The sequence below is a fragment of the Kogia breviceps genome, chromosome 19 (assembly GCF_026419965.1).
Source record: "Kogia breviceps isolate mKogBre1 chromosome 19, mKogBre1 haplotype 1, whole genome shotgun sequence".
Lineage (NCBI taxonomy): Eukaryota > Metazoa > Chordata > Mammalia > Artiodactyla > Physeteridae > Kogia > Kogia breviceps.
Genome location: NC_081328.1, coordinates 12,523,988 through 12,542,757, shown reverse-complemented (window position 1 = coordinate 12,542,757; position 18,770 = coordinate 12,523,988). Strand labels below are relative to the sequence as shown.

At 51.0% G+C, this 18,770-nt stretch overlaps 1 protein-coding gene and 1 long non-coding RNA gene across 3 annotated transcripts; both read right to left on the bottom strand.

Annotated features, from left to right (window-relative positions):
* Window positions 1-3,735: 3,735 nt before the first annotated feature.
* TLCD2 (TLC domain containing 2) lies at window positions 3,736-8,626 on the bottom strand. Its single transcript, XM_059046812.2, has 4 exons — window positions 8,269-8,626; window positions 7,961-8,043; window positions 7,649-7,731; window positions 3,736-7,093 (listed from the first exon to the last, which is right to left on the bottom strand). The coding sequence occupies exons 1-4, from the start codon at window positions 8,442-8,444 to the stop codon at window positions 6,641-6,643; spliced, it is 795 nt and encodes a 264-aa protein (XP_058902795.1). The 5' UTR covers window positions 8,445-8,626; the 3' UTR covers window positions 3,736-6,640.
* A 1,219-nt stretch (window positions 8,627-9,845) lies between these two features.
* LOC131745995 (uncharacterized) lies at window positions 9,846-14,507 on the bottom strand. Of its 2 annotated transcripts, XR_010838143.1 has the most exons (4): window positions 14,376-14,507; window positions 12,697-12,757; window positions 12,004-12,347; window positions 9,846-10,888 (listed from the first exon to the last, which is right to left on the bottom strand). It is a non-coding gene; the product is annotated as an uncharacterized lncRNA (long non-coding RNA). The 2 variants fall into 2 exon arrangements; XR_010838142.1 differs by lacking the exon at window positions 12,697-12,757 and having other exon boundaries at window positions 14,376-14,488.
* Window positions 14,508-18,770: the final 4,263 nt, after the last annotated feature.

Here is an 18,770-nt window from a genome sequence, read left to right as displayed (position 1 = left end):
CATACAGGAAAGGGTGCAGGTCTGGGAGGAAATATGCTGGACATCCCTTGGATGTCAGGATGCAACAATCCCCTCCTCTCCAGGTTGTCAGTTCATTCTTAGTCTGTGGATCATTGGCTGACCCATTTCTACATCCCTTACCTCTGGTTTCCCTCCTTTGGATAACTCCAATTTTTCCAGTTTTCCACTTTAACAAAATCCTCATTGCAGGCTCCCTGTAGCCTGGTCTCTGACTTGTTTACTCACTATTATATCTCCTATGTTCGAGCACATAGTAGGATGTTCATAAATACTTGTTGAAGAGAGAAATAAAGTGGAGCGTGCCAGTAATAGTTAGAGCCACAAAATAGAATGGCACATCTTCCTGGATTGTAAAACTGACAGTTTCACTTGACATTTTGTAAAATTAAAAAAAAAAATTCAAGTATTATACTTTTAAGTTATTTCAAATGCTATTTTATATTAAAAGAGATAGATAGGAGAAGATTTTGAAGCAGAATGCAAAGTTCACATGAATTTTTAAAATTCAATATATGTCAAGGAAATGCTGCTGCAGCTGCCCTAGACTAGGCTCCCCCCCCCATTTCCTCCATCCCCCAGGTCCCCCACCCTTGCTTGCTGCCAGGGTGGAAATATTTGGATTCTAGGAAGAGGGGGGGTTAGGGAAGGCAGGAGCTTGAGGAAAATGATGGTTGGACAAGCTGCCGAGGAGAGGGAGAGAAGGGCTGACTGGCAGTGCTGCTCTGGGCCAGTGCAGCAGCAGTAATTTGTGGCATCCCTGTTCCTGGGCTTCTCTGTCCTCTAGCAGTGCCCTGACCTGGGATCCGAGACAGAGAGAGCCTCTGTGCCAGTCTCTCAGCCTCTGGGATTAGCAGTGCCAACCGGTGAAGTTCAAGGCGGTGAAGGAATCCTTCCAAAGGCACAGGCAGGCAGGCCCCAGTGAGGGGGCAAAATTGAACCCAAAGGAATCATTTACCATCCCTGGAATGTCAGTTACTACCCCAGAGCCTGTTTTGGGGGGGTTTGGGTGGTGGTAGGTGGGGAAGAACTCCTGCAGGGCCCATTATTTCCACTACAAGAATGAACTCCCTTTCTTCTACTTCTAAATGCAGCCCACATGGCCTGCATTCTTACCTCAGTTGAAAGAGCTCACTCAGTCTGAGAATCACTTCCTTGTCTACTTCCTGTGGAAGGTGTGGCCAGGGAAGTTTTGTCCCCCACCTGGTTAGAGGCAGGGAACGAATGTGCTCTCAACACTGAGTTGACACTGTTCACGTCTGCAGGGGAATGCTGAAACGGACCTCTGCCCTGCACAGTTAACCGCATTCCTGAAAAGTGCAGAAATCGAGACGATACTTGGTGAATAGAAGTCTGGCTTTCCAACCAAAGAAGCATCCTGATTATAAATACCACCTCAGACACATTTTATCTGATTTGATTGATCTTCAGTTGTCAACTTTCTACCTTGAAGTTTCTCCATTCCTCAGCCTTCCTATAAAGAAAGGGGCAAAATAGTGTATAAGAAGGATCCCTGGATTCTACTTCTGGCTGTGCCACAAACTACCTTGGGTGTACTTGAATAAGTCACTTAACTTTCAACTAGGCTTTAATTTTCTGTAAGGGAATTCCGTGGTGGTCCACTGGTTAGGACTCGGCGCCTTCACTGCTGGGGCCTGGGTTCGATTCCTGGTCAGGGAACTGAGATACCTCAAGCCGAGCAGCACAACCGCCACCAAAAAAAAAAAAAAAAAAAAAAAAGATTTAAAAAAATGAAATGGTAAGATAATCTTGAAGGTGATGTATTAATAAAGACTCACTATTACAAGCGAAAAAAATTAACTCATACTCAAGCAAATCTGGGAGTTATTTATTTAGTTATTTTTGGCTGCGTTGGGTCTTCGTTGCTGCGCGCAGGCTTTTCTCTAGTTGCGGCGAGCAGGGGCTACTCTCTGTTGCAGGTGCGCGGGCTTCTCACTGCGGTGGCTTCTCTTGTTGTGGCGCACGGGCTCTAGGTGCACGGGCTTCAGTAGTTGTAGCTCTTGGGCTCCAGAGCACAGGCTAGAGCTTAGTTGTGGCACATGGGCTTAGTTGTTCCACGGCATGTGGGATCTTCCCGGACCAGGGCTCGAACGCATGTCCTCTGCATTGGCAGGCGGATTCTTAACCACTCTGCCACCAGGGAAGTCCAAATCTGGGAGTTGTTTGAATTGTGTAACTGAATGGTCCAGGGGAAGTTCTTGCTTCAGGCAGAGTTTGATCCAGATATTTAAATGATGCTAGAAATCTCTCTCCATATTTGAATCCTCTTTTTCTGTCTTGGCTTCGTGCTCAGGGAAGCTGTCTCACATCAACCTACCGGCTTAGCGATGTTAGCACACAGTGCATCTCAGCCAAAAGTTGTAGCAGAAGGCAAGGTGCTGAAACTCATAGCTTTGCTTAAGTCATGAGCTCATCTCGGGGAAAGAGGATATGGTGTTCTGATTGGCTACGCCTGAGTCACATGCCCTTTGAAGGGGGAGTGATAGAGGAGCTAGGCCGGTAAAAATAGCAGATGTTGGACACAGGTGCTATCACAGAAAATAAACCTACATATGGGCTTAAGTCCAGGCCCTGTCACTAACTAGCTAGGTAATCCTGAGGAAATTACCTTGGTTTCCTCATCTGAAAAATAGGATGTGTCTCTATTGTGTGGGATTAAATGAGAGAAGGTATCCAAAAGTACCTCATGAGGTAGGAGCACAACACATGTTCAGCCTAGGATGCTATGACTTTAAGTTAAAGATACTAAACAAATACTTTACTTCAATAAAGGAACAGTTCTTTAAAGAATAACTTTCCTTGTATAATCTCCTGTAGAGTGAGGGCTCCTAATCTTCAGCCGAACAAACACAGATTTGATATACAACAATGCTTTGACAGTTCAGTTATGGAGATTTCTGTTTAGAACGGAAAAAAGACTTTCTTTTTTTTCTGGCCACACCGCGTGGCTTGCGGGAATCTTAGTTCCCTGACCAGGGATCCAGCCCTCGCCCTCGGCATTGAAAGCGTGGAGTCCTAACCACTGGACCGCCAAGGAATTCCCTAATTTTCTTGTTAGCTCAAGATAAATTTAGCTAAAAGCTTCTTTTGGGTTCAACTCTTGGCATTTGAGAATCACTCTAAATTGTCTGAATCCATTCTCTTGCTCTAAATCCATTCTACTGAATACATTTGATTTGTTTTTTCATAGTAGAGGATCTTAGAACATTTTAGGGCTTTAAAAAAATACATTTATTTATTTATTTATTGCTGCGTTGGGTCTTCGTTGCTGCGTGTGGCCTTTCTCTCTAGTTGCGGCGAGCAGGGGCCACTCTGTTGTGGTGCACAGGCTTCTCATTGCGGTGGCTTCTCTTTGTTGCAGAGCTCGGGCTCTAGGTGCACAGGCTTCAGTGGCTGTGGCGCGTGGGCTCTAGAGTGCAGGCTCAGTAGTTATGGCGCACGGGCTTAGTTGCTCTGCGGCACGTGTGATCTTCCCGGACCAGGGCTTGAACCCCTGTCTCCTGCATTGGCAGGCAGATTCTTAACCACTGTGCCACGAGGGAAGTCCCCACTTTAGGGCTTTGTAGGTCAAAGAGTTAGTGCCAAGAGATCTTCTCACAGCAAATGCTGGATCTTCCATGATCCAGCATGCTTTATAAACTAGGATACCACTGGAGCCAAGAGAAGTGACTCAAAGAACCATACTCACGAAAGACTGAGGCTATTATTTGTATAGCAATTTATTAATTTTTGATCAGGATAGTGTTCCGAGACCATAAAATACCAACGTTTCCCATCCAGGAAAGCCCCTCCCCTGTGCCAGAAGACAGAATTCATTAGCCAGTAGCCCAGTAGGCATGGATGGAATCAGTCTTGAGGACCACTTCACTGGTCCATGGTGAGGTCTGACAGAGCACCACCATGGTGGCCCAACTCATTGTACCAAATACAGCATCTGGCCAACCTCTGCAGCTTTGAGCTTCTCTTTTCCAGGCTCCCAGTTGACTATTGCTCTTTGATTCCCATCATCTCATCTCTGAGATCTGGTCCACCATCTATAACTGGTCCAGTTGATGAGATGTCCACTTAATTATAATCACGATCCCAGTCCTGCCTTCCTGAAGTTTCACTGGGTCTCCATGATGGAAATTTGTGTGTGATCCCAAATTCTTCAAGTGTCCACTTATGTCCTACCTGCACAGGTAGCTAATCCCTTCCTGTATGGGTTTTACTAGTTAACCCATAGAAATAGTCATACTTCCCTAATGGTCAAGTTCTTGGGCACCCTTCCTAGATACCACCAAGTTTTCCCAAGAAGGGAACTCACTTGGACCATGAATTCATGGCAGTGGCAAAAGAAAAGGTGTAGGGCTGGGAATGGATCAATATTGACATGAACACATAGGGAACAGATTCCCCCCATGGGGTTGTCACATTTCTTTTTTCTTCGAAAGCTGAAAACAATGTTTTCGTTAATCAAGGCATTTGGTTAAAATAGCAAATTGAGGTTTGAAGCTACTTCTGTTAAGGACAAACTCTGACAGAATTCTGCTTTGTTTCTCTACCTCAACTTCCACGCTTTTGCATCTCTGGTTTTAGTCTGATTACTTTCAGACCCTCTGCTCTTGTTTTCTCCCTGCGTTCACTTCCAACTGTCGCAGTTTCTCCTCAGTCTCTGTTCATCATTTTCCCCCTTCGTGCTTTGGTCTTAAGGACTCTCTGATGGGGCTATCTCACAATCCCTCTCTCTCTTTTATCCCGTCTCTACGATGGTTTTTCCTCTCTCCATCTCTGTGCTCCCTCCTTTTCCTTGTTCCTTCCTCTGGATGTTTATTTCATCATTGCGCCCTCCCCCACCCCCGTTTTCTGTGCTCCTCTTCAGTCCCTTTGCTTATGCTTCTGTCATTTCACACCCCCGATTCTTACTTCTCATCGTCCTACCAGCCTCTGCCTCTCAGTTCCTGTCAACCCCTGTCTCTGTGTTGCGCACTGTAGCTGTTTGTCCTTTGTCTTCCTGCCCGTCTCCAACTCAACATATTGCCTGCTTTTTCTGTCAATGAATCTGTCCATTGACTGCCTCCTCCACCTTCTGTCCCTCTGCTTCTCAGCTCCCGACTCATCCCCCTCATCTCTATTTCCACCTCTCTCTCGTCTCCCTCTGTTAATCTATCAGCCACTATTACCTCTGTCTCCCGGGAGTCTGGTGGTTCCTCCTTGTCACTCACTCTCCCTGTTTCACTGCCTAGACTATCTGTACCTTCCACCTTTGGGATCCCTTCCTGGCAGCCTTTATTTCCATTTTGCTTGTCCTCTTTGTTTATGACCATTTAACCAACTCTATGATTTTCTCCGCATCTGTAACAGACTTTCTCTATTTCTGCCAAGGATTCTGTCTTGCCCTCCATCTCTCTTCGTCTCTGTGTCTTCTCTGCAGCAAATCTTTTTCTTTCTATCTGTCCTGCAATCTGTATATGTGTTTCTTTCATTCCCTTTGTCTCTCTGGAGCTCCGCTTTAGGCGTTCATCTTCCTGTCTCTTGGCTTTTGCTCATGTATCTTTTCTGTGGATAATTAAGGGTTATCTATTACTGTCCATTGTTTAGTAGAATAGCAACTTTAATCTGCTTACACTTCCCATAACCTGGATGTTCTGCCTGAAGAAGGGAGGGGTCTTGTGCAACAGAAAAAAGCAGCAGGGGAGAAAGGGGAGCTTGCAAATGAATCCCAGAAGAGAGTCAGATATTCCTTAATTCCTCTGCAGCCGAGTGGAAGCCGTACCTCATCTGCTTCTGCCTCTGCCCTCGTTCTTCCATGAAAGCCTGGCCCTGGGAAGACCCTACACTGGGCACCCAGAATGGGGGGTTGAGTTCCTGCTATGGCTCTGGACTTCAGTACAGTCCTGAGAAGACAGACCTAGCCCTGTGTTCTTTCCTTTAAGAATCTGCATTTCCTTTGAAAAGGTCAGAAGACACTAAAAAAAAAAGCAAAAGGAACATGCTGGACACAGTAGGACTAGGGTGAAGTACAAATAGAATAGTGTGACTTTGAGAACCAGAAATATCACCAGCCATTGTTGTGGTCTAATTTCTTCTGTCTCTTGGCAATCGTCATGTCCATCCCTACTGGCTACGCATAGTATCTGTTCACCTGTTGTGCCGTCCTCCCTCTGCCATAATTTGGTCATAGGTGAGGTCTCTCTTCTCTCCGATCCCACCCCTTTGGTACTATAGATCTCTCTCTGATCCTAGTAGGACTCCATCTTTCCTCATCCGTTCCTGTGCTAAAGCAAAGTGTCTCTGTTCCCATTGGCAGTTTCATCCAGCTTCACGCCTCCTGCTACCCTTTATTGGTAACACAGGCTATACCTCTGGAGTTAGTTTGCTGGGAAGGGCGGTCATCTGATGATGGGATTCAGTGAACAATAGCCCAGGTTCCCACCCACCCATGAATATTAGCATTTCTTCTTAGATCCTAGGAATGCAGGAGTAAGCTGGAAGAGGAACTGAGATACTGAAAACCCAGTCCAGGCCTTGCCCCTGGGGGACAGTGCATTGAAGACCACCATCTCCTTGTCCTGGTCCTACCTCTCCCAGGACTGGCAGAGGAGGAGCCTGAGGCTTCTCTTTAGTCTTTCAGGCTGAGAGTAGAATCATCCCTGGTGACAGGCTCACCATCGCAACATGTCCTGGTGCCCATGGTTTCCTTGTGCTCAGGGATGGATGGGCGGGGCCGAGACCGCAGGACATCACTGACCAAAATGCGGACACCCAGTGTGATGCTCGTAGCACCCACAGTGACCAGCCCAGTTCCACCAAGGATGACCAGAGCAATAGGTACCTGGTGGTGTTGCCGGATCAGCCACAGACTCATCCATCCCAGTGGAACCAGGCGGAAGAGGGCCAGGGTAGCCAGGGTGGCCCAGCTGGTCACACTGAAGGCCAGGGATGGGGCCTGGCGAGAAAGCAGCAGCAGCTTTCGTAGGTGCAGGCAGGTGGAGTTCAGCTCCAGGAGCAGAGACACCACAGAGAAGCCCACATAGTGGCCAGAGAGAATGGCAGTGCTGAGGCAGCTCACTACCTGGGGAGCCAAGGTCAGAGGTCAGAGGACCTTCCATGACCTATCACCCATCATGTTCCAATATCCCAGTTCTTGAGAGGGGCTCCCAAGCATTTTGTGGCACCCCTCCCCGAAACCCAACCTTACGCTTACCCTTACGGTAGGGGCCTGAATGGGCTTGAAACAACCCTTCCATAGAATTGAAGCAGCTTTGGTGCCTACGCTGTCTGCCCCGGAGCTGCAGCATCTGCACGGAACCCCACCCCCCTTCATTTGCATTCCTGTGCTTTCACACCCTATCCCCACGCCCTATACTGGGGCTCCGTCTTCTCAGAAAAGCTCCACAGGCAACGTTCCCCACACCTGTGGGAATACAATCTCCATAGACAGTGCTCAGACCCCCAGCAGTAGCCAGCAGTCAGTCCCCACCCCCCCGATTCAGCCTAAGCTTGGGAGGATCAAGCCCCAGCAGGGCTCAGACTCTCTGGGAAGTCATAGGACAGAAAATTGGTGAGAGATTGTGGACCCCAGGCTAGGCATCCCTCCTTTCCTGTCTTGCCCCTCCCCAAGCCTCACCACCAAATGGTGACAAAGAAGTTCCCAGGCCTGGCCCAACGTCTGGTTCCACAGCATGTCAGCTCCATCGGCCAGGAAATAACCTGGGGGCAAGGAGGGGAGGGTGGTGTTAGGCTTCGCCCAAGCCCAAGCCGTCGTAAAGTCTGGAGAGGAATATCCACTCCCTCCTTTTCCCAGCTCTTGAGTTTCTCTCAGTAAAGCCGCCAGAAACATTTAACCCCATCGCGGGCTGGACCGGGGAAGGAGACCCGGAATTACGGTTGGAAGGTTGTCCCCCACCCCAAACTGGTCCAGCCTTCCCTGCAGACTCACCCACAGATATAGCCACCAGCACCAGGGCCCAGGGTGGGTGGCCATGAATCGGGTCGGCGGCCATCTGAGGGTACAGTGACAGCCTGGAGGAGACGGGGGGAGCCATGGTCAGCGTCTGTGCAGACCCAGATCTTATTCTCCCGCCGTGGACATATCCACACCGCCCGCCCATCCACATCCCCACCCCAGTCTCAGACTCTCGAGGCCTCACATTGATTCTAAAGGTGCCGCCGGGTCTTCTAATCTCAGCCTTCCACCCCTCTCTCTCACCCTCACCACGGTGCCTCCCAAACCTCTAAGCCCCGCACCCGAGCAGCGCCCCGGCCCCCGTAAGCAGGCTGTGAACCAGGGAGACACAGATGTTCCGCCACTTCCAACGGTCCTGGGCAGCAGATCCCGGCGTGGGCAGAAGCTGCAGCCCCCAGTGCAGCCCCCGGAAGGCGGCGAAGGAGGCGCCGGTCACGAGGAGCCCGGAGGGCGCCATGGCCTGGCGGGCCGGCTAGGTCCGGATCCGTCCCTTGGGCTCCTGAGCTCTCAGCCCCGACACATCCAACGCCTCCTGAGGGGACTGCGAACCAGCTTCCCGGCAAGGCTGCGCCCCTGGACTCCCCCGCCCGCCCCGCCTACGGAATCCGCCTTAACTTTTCCAGGGCTCGTCCACGCCCCCAATCCCCGGCTGGGTGGTGATTGGAGCAGCCGTGGGGCCACCGCCCCTGGAGCCACAGCAACCGGTCGGGTCCCGCCCCAGCGGGGGATATCTGGTAGGGGGCTTCCCGGGACCAAACCCTGAAACGGAGCTCAGGGAGGCTTTCCGGGATGTCGATAGGGGTCTTCCCAAGCCCCATGTGTCTCGAAGTCCTCGCAAATCCAGAAATGGGTGACTAATCTCACCTGACACTCCCAGAGGCCCAGCCCCATTAACTTTCACCCCCTTTCCCCTCTCTGACCTCTCACCTACTGCTCCTCCTGCCCCCTCCCCCACGCAGCCCTGAAGTTAGAGGCCAGAGCAAACCCACTCCCACGTGCTCAAACCTCGCCGCCAATCTGCCCCGCGCCGCCCCCCGGTCTCGGTTGTGGGGAAGCGGGCAGCTCACTTCCTTAGAGCCACCACTTCCCGAGGTTTCCAGACCTTTAACACATCCCAGCAACCCCGTTAACTCCAGGAGTCCTGCCCCCTTACATAGTACCTCTCATAGGGAACAACAGCTCCCATTTTGGAGAAGCGACCCACCGAGGCTCCTCCCCTAAGCTCTTTTGGGGGCCCTCCACAGGAGCCTTATCATTAGGAAGGGGTGGCAAAAGGGAACCACTCAGCCCTATAGCCTTGAAAAGCACCCCTCCCACAGGGCTTGGTACCTGTGAGGGGGAAAGTGAGTATCTCTTCCAATCTGAGGAGGCAAGGAGAGGTCACACAGGGTCACCTCAAGATCGGGGCAGAATCAAAGAGAAAAACAAAGACCCATCTTGCTTTTAGAGACAGGACTGTTAGGATTCTAGAACCTTTCGGCCTTGGGGGCGGGGAGATTTCCCTCTCCTGAAGAGTGACAGGTTTTTACTTGTTTTCCTTCTGTCTTACTCCACTCCACACCTATTTGGATGGCTGTCACCAATTCAGAGAGCTGTTCCCTGTACAGGAGAGGCTGGACTCCTGCCACTCCCAAAGAATAAAATTCATAAACGAATAGGTGCTCCCCCAAACGTTCTCACAACCCTCCTCCTCCACCAAAACCCCACTCAACCAATGGGGCTGGGGGCATCCCTTCATTTCTTCCACACCCACCTCTCCAAAAGTTTTAAAAATTACACTGATTCTTTTAAATTTTATTATATGAAAGTCATACACAATTAATGTAGAAAATTTGGCAACTACAGAAAACCAAACAGGAAAATTACAACTACTTTATTCCATCATTCAAAGATAGCTACTATGATTGACAATTTGGAGTATGTCTTCAGTCTTTTTCAAACTGTTTTACGTATAAAAACAAAATTGAGATCACATAATATACACCATTTTTATAACCTTTTTAATGTTCAAGGAGCATTTTTCTTTCCAGTCAAATGTTCTTCTACGTGACTTTTAATGGCTGTGCAGCCCTCCACCCCACCATCCGGATGGATATACAATAATTTACTTAAGCAAGCCCCTCTTGCAAATTTCAATTATAGCAGAAAAGAAATCAATTCCCAACCAGATAGTTGCTTCTCATTCTTCTCTACTGAAATGCTGGGATGAACATTGTTTTAACTAATCTTTAATTATTTCCTTAGGATAAATTCCCAAATGTAGAATTACTAGGTCAAAGGCCATGGAAACTTTTAGGATGTTTGATACATATTACCAAACTGACATCAGTAAGGCTGTACCAATTTGTACGCCTATATGCAATGTAGAGAGTGTTATTTTAGTACTCCTTTGCCAATAACTGGGTCTTATTTTTTTCTGTTATAGTTTGCTACGGAAAAAATGCTTTCAGCTATATTTGCCTCTCTTTAATTACTAATGAAGCACACATTTTTTCCCACACATTCAAAACCATTTGAATTTCTTTTAAGAATTTTCTGCATATGTCCTTTCACAGCTAAATTACATGGTGGGGAGAGGTGGAAGCAGCATGATGAAGCCAAGGACGCTTTAACATGGTCCCACATCTCTGAGGGAGGCAGAACGGCTGGAGAGCAACGGAGAATGAAGTAGATGGCTGGAAGCTTTTCCTCGATGGAGGCTGGCCGTCCTCCCTCCTCCTGGGGCTCTCCTGGCCTCTATGGGCCCCCCTCTGCAGATGTCCAGACAGGGCCCTGTGCTCTCCAGGCCTGGTCCTTCACTAGTCTTCTGCCTGCCTCTGTGTCCCCAGGCTGCTCTTTCTCATTTCTGCTCCATGATGGGTGAGGATGGCAGAACCACATACCCAAGGCTGGAGGGAGACACTGTGGCCAGTGAAGCGAGGAGGGGAAGAAAGGACGAAAGCAATGTCCAGGGACAGAGCGACCCTTGTGGCAGCTTATGAGTGGACTCAGTCTACCCACCCCCGTCTACCGCAGTCCCGCACACATCCAGCTTAGGCTGCAGAAGGGTGGGATCAGTGATCTACTCCGCCCTAAATCTGTTTCTCATAAATGGAGAATAGGACCCAGATCCCTGCACAACTTCTGCCCCCAAACGGGACAAACAGCTTCCTGTAACCCCTGAACTTGGTCACCGTCAGACAGGGAGACTGGGCCAAGGCTGAACCACACGTGAGCCTGAGAGTGACATTAGATCAGGAGCTGAGGGTGGCAGGTTTACTCTGCCTGATGCCCCTAAAGGGATTACATCCCATACCTATCTCTTCTGGTTGCTGGAGGGGAGAATTTCCAGCCTGCACAGGCCTGAGCTAAATCTCACACACTATCCCGGAAAAGTGAGTGGGGGAAGAGAGCAGTGGCAGCTGGAACCCCATTAGGGGCTGCAGCCCTGCTTTGCGAGGCAGGGGAAGCCTGGGCCACCTTTGCTTGGTGGGAAGTTAATGCAGAGACTGATTTCCCAGCAGCCCTTTGCATTGGTCTAACCCTAGTCCCTCCCTCCAACCTCCACCCCCCAGCTCCTGGGGTTCTGGTCAGGGATGGGGGAAGGTCAATAGCTTATGTGAAAAGCTGTTTTGTTCCCACCCACTGCGGAGGAGAGCCCAGGCTCTGAGTCCACACAAGTGGGCTTCTGATTCCCTCACGCATGCTCAACTGTGCGAATTCCCCACCTCACAGGTGGAGAAGATGAGACAGGAGGTCTAAGGGTCTCACATAGAGGTAAGTATCCCTGAATCTAGAGTCTGAGCCAGACTAAGGAAACACGGGGAAAAATTAAGAGCAGGGGGATGACTACTCAGATGGGAGTCTCAGTATGACCTTTTCCCTGAAGAGGAAACTTACTTTTGAACTTGGAAAGGCCAGTAGGAAAGAAGGGGGGACGAGGAAGGAAGGAGGGTCAGTAAAGACATCTAGGTAATGGGGTAGGCAGGGTTTTCTTTGCTCCACTTCTTCCCATTGTCACACAGAGACCAACTAACCTTGGGTGTAGTCAGAGCCATCTATTCCCCAATTCAGCCAAGGTCTCTAATCTGAAATTTTCTCTCCTGCTGGCTCAATCTGGGTGAAGCTTCTCCAGCTGAATAGGGTTCCCTTTCCCAAAGGTATCATCACGCTCGCTGTTCAGACCTTCCCAGACCCAGTTCTGTCACCTTCCAGATGAGGGGAAGGCAGCTCCTTCTCCTCTTCTTCCTCCTCCTCCTCGAAGCCAGGGGCAGAGGGCAACAGTTCTTCAACTGGCAGCTTTAGCTGGGTCAGGACATAAAGCTTGCCACTGAAGAACTACTGCGGCTCAGCCAGGTGAGGATGTGGGAGGTACAGGTTCCTAAAGGGAAAGGAAAGAAAAATGGGAAAGAGCTGAGCAGGGCCATGTCACAGGGACACTGTCACCCTGGCCATCAAAATGCAGCCCCAGAAGATGGTCAACCTTCTGATGAAGGGCTCTTGGCTCTGACCTGAGCCCCTCAGTGGAAGACAAGAGGCAGCTCTAAACCTATTTCCTTGCTCCTCTTTCCAGAACTGAAGGCTGTAGAAACCCGTATCTGCTCTCACCACCCCCTCACCTTGCCCCAGCTACCCACAGGGGCTCCCAGCCTCCTCAGCACTGAGAGGGCAGGACTTGGGAGCCTGGGCACACCTCACCAGTCACCCAGGTATTAGGTGAGAAGTTGTACCTCAGATCCAGAAATGCGAGTTCAGGGATCAGCCCAACTGACTTGGTCCCAGGGAGTTCAGCTGGAAGAAGAGTTTTGGGGGTCTTACATCTGGGGAAGAGTGAGGAAGGGAGGAGATCTAGAGTTTGGAAGAAGGTCAGCAGAGGCTCCTAGGACTGTGAGGAGAGGACAGGGGACCAGAGGCTGGAGGAGAGGGAGGTAGGGCAGGGTGGTTGGGCAGCTTCCCCAGGACTCTTAAATGCCAGGCATTCCGCTTGCACATTCCGGGTACATCTGGTATGAATTCCAGGCTGTCTGCCGTCCCCTCCATGTCTGAACTTTGTTCCAAGTTCCAAGCCCCGCCCCCACAGTTCCAACGCATGAATCAGCAGGAAAAGCCGGGCCCTGCAGCATGGCCCAGGGAGGGGGCTGGGGGTGTGGCAGGCTTGAGGGCTGTGACCTGGGGAGGGTGGGTCTGTGCTGACACATAGTCCAAGGGCATGGCCCATGCCAGTTTAAGGAGCCAAGGCGGTCCTGCCTTGAGATTTCTATACTCCGAGGGTAAGAAAGATTAGGGTGGGAGGTTTTCAAATTACAAAACCCTCTTGGGAGGCATGAACTTTGTGGTATCTTCCTTCTCCCAGGTGACCAGTCCAACTCCTTTCCACTCCTCTCTGTCTGAGCAGGCTCTGTTCAGCCCATAGGACTCAGCTGCTGCTGAGAGTCTGTGCCAAGCAGGTGCCCTTGGCTGCAGGGCGGGGTGGGCCCAGGGCACTGACCCTCTGACCAGCTGCTCCATCAGCCCTTTGGCACCCTGACAGCTCCTAGCCCAGTCTGACAGCCAGGATGACAGGCCAAATGAGTTGGAGGCTGGAACTACAGCCGAAGAGAGGTGGGGGCAATAGCCTAGCCAGAGGCCACGGGGAGGGGCCAAGAGTTGGCCGAGAGGTGGGGAGAGAGGGAGCCCAGTGATGACTAACCCAGGCGCCCCACCCAGCCAGCCGGCTTCCCAGGCGGTCAGGGCCAGGCCTGGGCTAGGGGCCCCACAACCGGACAGGCTGGGGGGAGGTGCAGAGGTGACCTTCTCTCGGTTCAAGACGGCCAGTTAGGCTGGGGAGGGGGGGGGGGTTAGAGTTTCCAGGCTCTCCTCCTGCCTTCTCCCCTCACCAACCCGCGGTGAAACCCTAACCTTTGGGTTGCATAAGGCCCCCCCCGCACCGCCGCCCCCTACTCCTCTCCCCTCCCCCCTTACATAACATCCCCTGGAGGGAACGAGAGGAGGGGCCGGCCCGCCCAGAGACCCCTTCCCTGCCAGGGCGCTCAACTGGCCCTGACCCAATGAGTGCCGGTAGAGGCAAACCACCTCCCCGCTACCCGCCCAGTCCAAATCCTCCCCAAGCTGGGAGGCCGGCTCCCGTACCCTCGACCAGAGGGCGCCGAGGTTAGCCGCCCCCAGCCCTCCGGCCCCTCGTCTTTCTCCCAACTACTCCGCAAGACTACTGTCCCGGACTCCTTCTTTAAACCTCCTGACACACTACTCCAGCCAGTCCAGGCCCCTCTACCCCGGAGCGCCCGAGCCTCCGCCGCCCCCTCTCCCCTCCCCCGGAAGGGCAGGGTGTGGCCGTCAGGACCCTACTTTCCCCCATTACCCCGTTAGCATGGTTCCCTCCTGTGCGGCTGGGACCCCATCTCACACCCACCTGGTGCTGGGTGGGGGGGGGTGCTGAGGGTAGGGGAGCAAATCAGTACGTCCGATCCCCACGGCCGGCGGCGCTGTCTCTTCCCAGCGCCCAGCACACACCGGCTACAGTCTGCGATCAGCTGGCGGCGTCGTGACGCACAAGCTGCGATTGCACCGCCCAGGGCCAATCACCGCCCACTGCTGGGCAGCGTGACCACACCCACTCGAGGGCGCCAGCGCTTAGCCCTGGTCCCGCCTCCCCGACCGTCTTAGCTCTGACTGGCAAGGAAGCCACCCCTTTGCCTAGTGGACTAGCGCTAGGCCACGCCCACCAAGTCGCGAGCTGGCCAATAGGTGAAAAGGTGTGGCTCAGCCTTCCGCCTAGGCTAACATGCTTAGAGGGGCGCTACGTCAAACCCGAGTCCTAAAAAGCAGAAGGAAGTAAAGGCGTGTGTGTTTGCAGTGCATACTGGTCAATGTAGTTCTCGGTCTGACACCTTGTTCCCAGAATCCAGCGCGCTCTGTGAGTTGGCATTTTTAAACTCATCTCTGAATCCATCCCGGCGAAGTCCTTAAAGGGCTACAGCCCCTCCTTTTTGGAGCCGTGAGTGGTTCTTTTAGACAGCTCCCAAACGGATTCACTGAACTCTTGCAGGAGGCGATAGATCTCTCAGGGAAGGTGGAGGAGGAGAGGCAGCAGGAGTGAGGAGAACTGAAGGTGGAAATCAGCCCCCAGGGCAGCCAGACTCTTCCTTTGGAATGAGGACTCCTGGGGACTTTTGGGGGAGGACTGCCCACCTCAGCTGGCCCCAGCTTTCAATGGAGAGATCTACTCCACCTCTCCTAGAGCCTTCCTAATCAGAGGAGACTTCTGCTAGAAGATGTCTCGCCCCAGTCACAGAGAGACAAAGCCTCTCAAGCAGCAGCTTCCTACCGAAAGATTTATAGCAGAGTCTTCACCTGAGGGTAGAAGGAAGACTTGTGGTCAGCAACTAGGGAACGGGCCGGGCCAAAGTGCAACTGGCCAGCAGCCCCGTCCTCTGCCCAATACCCCCATTCTGTCCCGCCTCCCAGAGGCTTTTAACCGACTCAGGCCTACTTAGGGAAGAGATTTCAAAGGTGGAGACCAATGAGGAGGCTGCTCCTTCCCCAGAGGCCAATCAGAGCATAGAGGGGCGGGAGGATGGGCCAAAGGGGGGGAAAAAAAAACCCCAAAACGGAAAGGAACCCAATGACTTGGCAAAAGCTGCAGAACGCTTAGTTAAAGGGGCAAGTCTGAGACCCACCCCACCTCAATCACTCGCATCTCTCCACCATCACCAAAGAGGAAGGTGTGGAGAGGGATCCATGACTTTTCCATAAGATCCCAATTGGCGGGGTGAAGATAACAGCCTGGAGTGTGAGATAGTTCCTTCCGTATTAAAGAGGGGCTCCACCAAGTGATTGCTATGGCTCCTAGGAGCTCCAGAATGCCGAACCTGTGTTCAGAACATTGTGCCTTTAAGAAAACTTCCTGCCTTCCACCCCAGTAACAGCTGATTGTTGGGAAGTGTGACCTCAGGGGACGAATCAGCTGTAACCACATCCTCCTCCAGTTCTGCCCTCTATCCCTTTATCCCCACCCCGCCATGGGTGGTGAGGGAAGGAAGGAGATGAAACCCCAAATACGGGGGACCTGCTTGAGTGTTCTTTCCTCTTCCCTCTCACTCCAAGACTGTCTCCCTCCCCTGCCCCCGCTTCTCCTCCCTCCCTCCCCCCTCTCCCTCCCCCAATCTGCTGGTTAGTTCTTCAGAGGCTCTGAGCCTGGAACGAGAGGTATTTCCTGTCGGCACTGTCTGCTCAGACCTGCCCTCCCCTGGTCTAGTTGGGAGGCCAGTACTGGGGAGGCCCAGAATGGTGGCTGCCTGGCTGTGTGGGTGCTCTAGGAATGGGTAGTGGGGAAGGTCCAGTGAACCTGAGGACCAAACCTAGAGAAGAGGAATGGCTGTGGAAACAAGCCTCCTTGGGGTCAGAACCCTGCTCCTCAGGCCAGCTGCCCCCTACTTCCTGCTCAAGAGAGAGAGGGTCCTGCTAAGGGAATCCTCCTGGCTTTGCCCATTACTCCACTTCTAGCTGTTCATAGACACCTCCTGGCCCTCCACAGCCTCCATGTTTTACACATTCACCCCCCACTGCAAAGGTGTTAATGTTGAGCCTCCCAGGGGCTACAGGTGGAGCACAAAGGCCTCAGGAACCAGGGGCTTTGGCTGGGGAAGTCCTGTGCCAGAAGACCCAGGTAAATATTTTGCCCCAGCCCTGAGCTGGGAGTCGGGGTCACTCCAGGACAAGCTTAGTGTGAAGTCCCAGGACTGACTTGGCAAGGTTGGGAGAAACTGAGCAGGGTCTTGGCCAAGCTTGGAAGAAAGAGAAATCTCACCAGCTGCCCCCATTCTCCATTATCCTTAGCATAAAAGTCCCATTTCCTTCTCACCCAAGGCCCTTGGGTTAGGCCCTTTCCCATTTTGTTCTAACTTTCCATGTCCCCACCCTCCCACCCTATAGGGCAAAAGCACAGGGTTTCTCAGTCACAGTACTATTGACATTTGGGGCTGGCTAATTTCTTGTGGCGGCTGTCCTGTACATAGTAGCTTGTTTAGCGGTAGCCCTGGGCCACTAGATGCCTTTAGCACCACCCCCTCACAACAGTCAAAATTGTTACCAGACATGACCAAATGTCACCACTGAGTTAGACAAATTTGGATTCAAATTCCAACTCTTACCAGCTGCGAGCTTGATGAAGATACTTAACATCTCTGAGCCTCAATTTCCTCATCTACAAAATTGAATGAATAATAAACTCATGGCTTATTGTAGGGTTTTAGAAAGGAGTATGTTTGAAAACACCTAGCACAGTACCTGGCCCAAGGTTGGTGCACTAAACACTACCTTCCTTCACTTTTCTCCGTGCCAGATCAGCAAGAGCTAACCTCACTCAGCATGGGCTGACTGCTGGGGCTGCTGCAGCTTCCCTCCCTGACCCTCCAAGCCATGACTTCCCAGAAACTCAATACCGAGTTTGGCGAAGGAGAGTGACTAATTTGGTACCAGATTCCCTAAAGCCCAAGTGTGCTTGGGTTGGGATTCAGGGAGCACTTGGGAACAGAGTTGTTACAGAACATTATATCTCAAGATGTGGACTGCAGATTGCCTGCATCAGAATTATCTAGAGCTTGTTAAAAATTCAGATTCAAAAAAAAAAAAAACAAAACCTCAGAGTCCAGCGTCTCAATCAGAAGTACATAATAAAGTTTGAAAAACCATGGTTTTAGGGCTCAGACTGGGGAAGGTGTCAGTACCCCAGAAATCTTAGGGCACCAGTGCCCAGTATTGCAAGGACATCCCTGTTTAAGGGATGGAAAGAACTGTAAGAGGTAAGGTTAGTTACACTCAAGGTCATTGCTGCGTTGCAAGTCAAAACCACTAGAGGGCAGGGCACACACAAACTTGCAGAAAGAAAAAGTAACTCCTGTTCAGTCTAGGTAAACTGAGAGAAGAGCAAAGATCATGCGGACCAAAATTTTATTGGTACTAAGAAGCATGCACAAAGGAACTTCCCTGGTGGCCCAGTGGTTAAGACTCCGTGCTCCCAATTCAGGGGGCCCGGGTTCGATCCCTGCTCAGGGAAATACATCCGCATGCCGCAACTAAAGATCCTGCATGCCACAACTAAAAAAAAAAAAAAAAAAATTCCACATGCCAAAACGAAGATCCTACATGCTGCAACTAAGACCCAGTACAGCCAAATAAATAAATAAGTATTAAATAAAAAAGAAGAAGCAGGCACTACCTCCAGACCATCCTTTGGTCTCAGGTACTCAGACCAATGTTGGGGATACAAGATGGTCAAGGAACACCTAATTTCCCTGGTGAAAAAACAATAGTGCATGATGGTTACCAAAGGGGAAATGTCGGGGAGGGGAGGGATAAATTAGGAACTTGGGATTATATTTATATTTTACATACGTAAAATAGATAACCAACAAAGACCTACTGTATAGCACATGGAACTCTACTCAGTATTCTGTAATTACCGATATGGGAAAAGAATCCGAAAGAGAATGAATATATGTATGTGTATAACTGAACCACTTTGCTGTACACCTGAAACTAAAACAACATTGTAAATCAACTGTACTGCAATAAAATTTTAAAAACAAAACAAATACTGCATGGCCAAGGAGTGCAAAGAACATTGGTTTTAGAGTGACATAGGCCTGGGTTTGAATCCTGGTCTACCACTTCTTAGCTATGTGACCTAAGCAAGTCACCTAAGGTAGTCAGCTTCCTCATCCTAAAAGGGATCTAAAGCTATCTTCTTAAAAGGGGTTGTGGTGAGAGCTAAACAAATCAAAGTAGCAAAGTGCTTAGCACGATG

Coding starts and splice junctions, on each gene's coding strand:
- TLCD2 (XM_059046812.2), bottom strand. CDS start 8,444: ATGGCGCCCTCCGGGCTCCTCGTGACCGGCGCCTCCTTCGCCGCCTTC. Junction 8,044..8,268: donor GGGGCCGGGGCGCTGCTCGG/GTGCGGGGCTTA, acceptor CGTCTCCTCCAG/GCTGTCACTGTACCCTCAGA. Junction 7,732..7,960: donor GCTGGTGGCTATATCTGTGG/GTGAGTCTGCAG, acceptor CCTTGCCCCCAG/GTTATTTCCTGGCCGATGGA.